This window comes from Gadus chalcogrammus, chromosome 21 (assembly GCF_026213295.1).
Source record: "Gadus chalcogrammus isolate NIFS_2021 chromosome 21, NIFS_Gcha_1.0, whole genome shotgun sequence".
NCBI lineage: Eukaryota > Metazoa > Chordata > Actinopteri > Gadiformes > Gadidae > Gadus > Gadus chalcogrammus.
Genome location: NC_079432.1, coordinates 16,922,400 through 16,928,806, shown reverse-complemented (window position 1 = coordinate 16,928,806; position 6,407 = coordinate 16,922,400). Strand labels below are relative to the sequence as shown.

The 6,407-nt window shown below is 44.9% G+C and overlaps 1 protein-coding gene across 5 annotated transcripts in view; it reads right to left on the bottom strand.

Annotated features, from left to right (window-relative positions):
• Positions 1-6,407, bottom strand: part of LOC130374082 (rho-associated protein kinase 2-like) — a 39,263-nt gene continuing 32,856 nt past the window's right edge. The window contains exons 32-34 of one of the 5 annotated variants that reach the window (XR_008893577.1): positions 5,394-5,679; positions 4,310-4,419; positions 1-3,119 (exon numbers count right to left, since the gene is read on the bottom strand). Coding sequence is in view for 3 of the 5 variants with exons in the window: in XM_056580652.1 (XP_056436627.1) it covers positions 3,824-3,902; positions 5,394-5,679 (365 nt within the window). In the remaining 2 variants the exon portion in view is untranslated. Of the gene's footprint in view, positions 3,120-3,792; positions 3,903-4,309; positions 4,420-5,393; positions 5,680-6,407 lie in introns of those variants that run through there. The other 4 variants (XM_056580652.1, XM_056580655.1, XR_008893578.1 and 1 more) reach the window with 4 other exon arrangements.

Sequence of the window (6,407 nt, the reverse complement as noted above, 5' to 3'; positions counted from 1 at the left end):
CCTTAAGAAGAATTGATGTTATTACAGATTTATATGTTGCAATCAAATCACACACTCAAATTCATCAAAAGTAGCTTACATTTCAATTCAGAAATTCATCTTTAACATCTTGAACTTCCTTGAACTGATGCAATTGACGTATGCAGATTATTTGTATGTTTCCATGAATTCAATGTATATTCATGTTGATCTCCATCAACACCTTAGATGGAGATTAGTATTTATGACTTCCACAGTGAACATATAGATTATTTTAGTGACTCCTTCTCAACGATCCATAGAAGACAGTATACATATGACGGGTTATTAACCAAGTCTGTGCGCTCACTTCATTATCAAGGCTAGCTGTCTGGGAGCTTGGCGTTCCCTTTAAATGGCAGAGCATTGTCAGTGTGTAAGGAAAGGGTCTTCTTAATGGAAGCTCTGCTACAAGAGAGACAATTGACTGAAAGGCCTCCAATAACCCTGATTTTCACCAATTCGATATGGTGGAAACCTTTCTTCTCAATTGGCCCTCCCACCATTTATGCATAATTGTGTTGGATTTGAATCATTCATTAGTTGTTTTTTAGAAATAGGTGACAAAAATAGGTGAAAATACCAAATACTTGCCAACTATTTTTCAGTTACAAATATTTACTTTTTTTTTCACTATGCTTTTCAGAAGTTTCTAGCAAATAATATTTATCATCTGTGTTCCATCTTTTATCATATAATACAAGACACAAGTGTGGTTTTGTGCGTACCAGGTATAGCATCATAAACATCATACTTGACCACTTTGCATTTATTAAGTAGCACATAAAATCTGTTTAACAGCATTTTTTATGATATCTTAACATAGGCCCTACACCTTTTCTCTTCTCCCTTGAGCTGCCAAAACACAATAACCCTCCGAGTATATGTCAAGTTTAATGTTACTTAGAACTCCTAATCTGTCGAGGCAGGCTGTTCTTTCTACAATGCAAGTATTCACTAACGGTGGGAGAGGCCTTATGCTGCCTAACATACAGTACAGCCTGTGGAGGATTAACACCTTGCGTGCTGCTCCCTTTTCTCTATTCTGAAGCAGAGAAAACCCATCCCCATGCCTCGTTGTAATTTAAGTTTAATAAAGCAATAGAGAAAGGAAAGTCTTGCGTCAGTAGCAGAATTCAATACCAAATGGGTAATAGTCCACCTTTAAAAGCTGTACTGGTAATACTTAAACTATAGACTTCTATATACTATTAATTGCTACACGAAGATCAAACGATTTCATAGGCGATATATAGATAAAAACATTTTTAAACACTTTTTGTGTGCAGTTAAGATTAACACTTCAGGTACAAGTACATTATTTTCAACATGTCGGTGCCATTTTTTCTGATATTTATACATTTTATTGATATACTGCAGGGATGATGCAGCCCCCTGGGTCTCCGTTACTCATCGTCGTGGACGTTGTGTCCGGGCTCCGTCTGCCGCAGCGGAGGGCCGCAGTCTAGCGACCTCTGGTGGGGTCCGGGGCTAAAGGAGTCGGTCCTGAGCGGCTGTTTCTAAACTAAACGCAGTGGCGTAACCATAAATGTTCAAATTGCTGAGGAAAAAAAAAAGGGCGGGCAAAGCCAGACAAGTAGGCGGGCCCAGGCCATCTGCATCTCAATTGTGGGCTGAGAAATTCTGACTAATCGACAGGTCAATTATTTCTCAGCCCACAATTGCAATGCAGATGGCCTCGACATAAAATAATTAACAGCTCTTGTGGAGGCAGCATGGGGACGTGAATTCAGTGGGGAGGGACACGGCGGTCTCAAGACATGGGATGGAGGATTTCACGATTTGACAGATTCTTGAGCTGGACGGGCAAGACTGACAAGTAGGCGGGCCTAGGCCCGCCCGTGCCTCCGCCTCTGACATAATGACTGAAGACTTGGTTTTAAATTACACCATTAGGGCATTATAAGGGTTTAATAACAAGCTAACAGGGCTAGGGGAGAGGAGTTTCAAAGCAACATTGAACAAAACAAAAATAGAAGCAGTTAGCCCACACAATAAACATTTGTTGAACAATATATTAAGGCGCCTCTGTTGTGAAGGCATTACGTTGGGTCAGACAGAATGGGCCCAAACGGAGAGGGAGACGCTATGGAATCCACCTTATGGACCAATTGAGACAGAGACCTCAAGCATCCCCCAACAATCCAGCGACATGGCCCCGAAACACGCCCCACGTTTGACCTAGCTCAGGGACCATTAGGATTTGCAAAACACATCTTTAGTGTCTAGAATGCAGTGGTGTTTTTATATATTATTTTATACATTTTGACATTCCCGACATTGAAATTAACTGATGGAAATAATGAACAACCAAACGACTTATTTCCAGATATTAACTATTTGTGTAACCATTTATTTTTGAAGATGGAGAAATAGATATCTGAATTCCTACAATGTTTTTGTTGTTTCTTCATTGTTTTATAATGTGTGCTAAATTATAATAAACATTAGTCCTTTTTAGAATACATCCATATGTCAAGACTGATTATAATGCAATGCTATCCCCTTTCTTAAGAATATCAATCATTTACAGGTGAGACATATATAATATGTGCAGTTAGATTTGGTATCCATGTCATAAAGAGAAAATTAATTACAATTCTCTGGGTTATTATTAATAAACAGACACTGTTTGACACACACACACACACACACACACACACACACACACACACACACACACACACACACACACACACACACACACACACACACACACACACACACACACACACACACACACACACACACACACACACACACACACACAGCGTTGGAGGCACACTGGTTGTAGAATAAGGCCTCTATGTATTTGTTCTTTGGTGCTCATTGTCTATATGGTTTCTTCCTGGCTTCCCTCCATCTGTATTACACAACAGACGGCCAATGTTCTTTATTCTTTTTCACAAAAAGATTCCAGGACGATCCAGTATCTGATGGTAGACAAGTCGGTTGCAGTTTGCAGTCTATATACACTGGACCACATAGATTTGATTAACGTCACAGAATATGCTCAAATGTAGAATCAAAGTACAATAAAATTAAAATCATCCAAACAGCCTCGTTCTGCCCAGGGTTAACTGTGGAGAAAGGAAAGAAAAACAGAAAGTGAGAAACCAAAACACACACACACACACACACACATGCACAGACAGGCGAAAATCAGTAGGCACAAGATGCACACACAAAAATCCACATCAGGAGGAAGACAGGTTAAAAAGGACAGCTTTATTCTATTGCGGACGGAGCTCAAAGTAAACCAACAAAGGAAACAAAGTCTTTTCTAGAGCTCACTGGAACATTACCCGTTTAGTGAACCGCAGAAGAGTTATTACTTGAATTGTGTGCAATGCACTGATGTCCAAAATAACCACATAAAAAAAAGCCAATTACAGAGCATGAGTCATCAGAATCCATCTAGTGCCATCATGCATCTCATCAGCAACCTGTTTGCTAGGCAAGAGAGAGGCCAGGGGCTTCGCATGTCCACGCGTCCACCAGGGAGCTAAGGAACTGGAGGGAAAGGTTGAGGATTTTCCAGCTCGTATGTTCTTCTGTTCTGTGGTTAACCATGTGGTTCGAGGTCTTTCAGAAATCTTAAGCCTACAGAAAATTGTATTTCAGCAACTAAAATACATCTACATACCACAACAAACATAGGACAAAATGCAAACTCTAAATGCACACTGAACGCACACAGGTCATGCAGCTAGCTCCGTGGACGACACCTCAAACCCATGCGTCATCATTTACCCCCTCTCTCCTCCGTTTATCCGGCCCTTCCTCAGAAGAACCTATCATCCTCATCACTATCCACCTCATCCAGCGACCAGCTCCAGTCCCCCAGGCCGAACTCTAGCAACCTGGAACAGCGGAGGACAGCCTTCAGGACCTCCAGCACGGCCTCAGCCCCCGTTAAATACATGCCCCCGTCCCAGGTGGTGACAGGCTCAGTACATGCCCCCGTCCCAGGTGGTGACAGGCTCAGTACATGCCCCCGTCCCAGGTGGAGACAGGTTCACCACATGCCCACGTCCCAGGTGGAGCAGGCTCAATACATGCCCCTGTCGCCAGGTGGCGGTAGAGAGTTGCTTTCAGGCCAAGCCCGTTGTGAAGAAGCCATGCGATTTAATCTTGTTGCCCCCCCACCTCGAGGTGAGTTTGTATAGACAAAAATAATGAGTTCAAAAAACAGCCCACGTAGGAGGAGGTCTGGGGCATCGAGGGCCACAATCAAGCAAGCCGAGGGTCAGGCTTCACTACTACTTACGCAGCATCCTAGCAAGAGGGGCACAGGGATGGTGAGGGCCAGGGGGGTAGGGGGTTTGGGTGGATGGTGGTGGTCAGTGGAAAATAATGCGGAGCATGGTGGGCCCAGAGCTAAGAGGAGGGAGGGGGGGGGTTACAGTGAGTTAAGGGAAGTGAGGCTCCACAAACCAAAGTCTTCTCAGACCAGGTCGTTTTGGCAGGTTTCCCTGGAGAAGCATTTTCTAAAATCGTTTTTAATTCCTCCTACGTTATGCAGTCAACGGGTTATAAAGGCAGACACTTAAATATAACTTAAATATAACAGCGAGTTACGTCCAAGGGATTTGATCGGACTGGAGGCATTCCATGAGTGCTGAGTGAGTGTGACAGCACAGGCACAGGTGTTTCTGATAACAGTGACATTAACGATCATAATCAGCACCACACACTGAAGCGCCTCTAGTGTCAACACTCTGGTGGCACAATAGATGGAAACGTACAGTTGAATGTACATGATACACAGTGGCTGGCCTGCGGTAATGTTGACACAACACAAAGTAGAAAGCAAGTGTGTAGAAAAGTGTTTAGGTGTTGCCAGGCAACAGTCCAGTGGCGGAACTATTTGTGTTGGCCGAGCCAGCTAAATGATAAGATAAACAAACAAATCCTTAACCTCTGCAGTTCTTACTCCTAACTAACAAATGGTGGGCGTTCAACTATTGTATAAAGCTAACACCACACTTGCTGTTTCACTGAACATCAGCCCGGCTGTGATCATGTCCAGCCCTCGGCCTGTACCTCGCGCCTGCTGCAGAGTGCTGCTGATGGTCACGATGACAGCCTCTCCTGAGATGCCTCCAACGTTAAAGCCCATTCAAAACCCCATTAGGATAACCACATCCAACCAGCATCTCTTAATGCACCGGGCGGGTGTTATGCATTAATGCTGTCAGTGGTTTAATAAGCCGGTGGGTGAATCACAGCGGGCTTCACTACGCTACTTAACCCAGAGAACAGCGGCTCGGTGCAGCACCACATTGTGTTAACGAATAAAGGAACCATCTCCGACGGATCAGAGCCCCCTCCTCCAGACCAGCGGGGCTCACCTGGGCTTCCTGGCCGCCGGCGCTGCCGGCTGCGTCCTGCTCTGCAGCCGGATGGCGCTGCGGTGGGGCGAGAGGCGGGGGGAGCTCCGGGGGGAGCCCCGGGGGGACAGCATGGGGGAGGAGCGTGCGGAGGGCTCGGCGGCGGCCGGGTGGCTGGGCGGGGCGCCGGCGCTGGAGGGGTGCCGGCGGGGGACGCGCTTGAGGAGGCGGCCCACCCAGCGCTGCTGGTCCTCCTGGGAGCAGGCCAGCAGGATCAGCTCCTTGGCGCTCGACATGTCGTAGTTCACTGAGGGACAGGAAGGGAGGTCAGAGTCGTCTGTAAGGTCCCGCCATGCAGGGAGGCGGGGCTTCCCTGAGCTACAGGCCCCTCCCCCTGCTGTTACTAATTTAAACTCTGGTTTTATTCATTAATGGCTTTTATTTCTGGGCTTGACCGGTAAACCAATGATCTTTTTGTTTTCAGTTTGGCTTAACCAGCCTTCATTTTTTGGTTTTGTATTTATTGTAATTTACTTCATTTAGTTTTTAATATGAACTATTCTCTTAGTAATTAATACATTTTCTCCGAGTCCGTGGTGGGCGTGGACCAGATAACATTGGGCAGGAAAATGACTGGTTCAAACTGTGCCACGTTTCTGCTCCTGGAGACTCAAATACCCAGTCTGGGATCAAACATACGATCTGATGTTCAGCAAGGTGATTTTACTCATTACTTCCTCTGTGATACCTCTGGGATAATAACCTATTTTGGTGACACGAACACCGTGATTAGGATTGTGTTTTGCTTCCTGGACCTGGTGTTTCCCCCTTTGGAAAACAAGCATCTTCTCATTTATACACTCAGAGTATCACTTTTCTATTCAGGTCAAACTGCTGTATGGACTTACATACTGTATCACAACCAACGTTGGATTCTGACTTCTACAGAAAATACACTTGACTCAAAGGAAGACACAATTATAAATAACTCAATGGTTGACTGAGATTCATTGCCCATAGCAGCTAAATGCATTT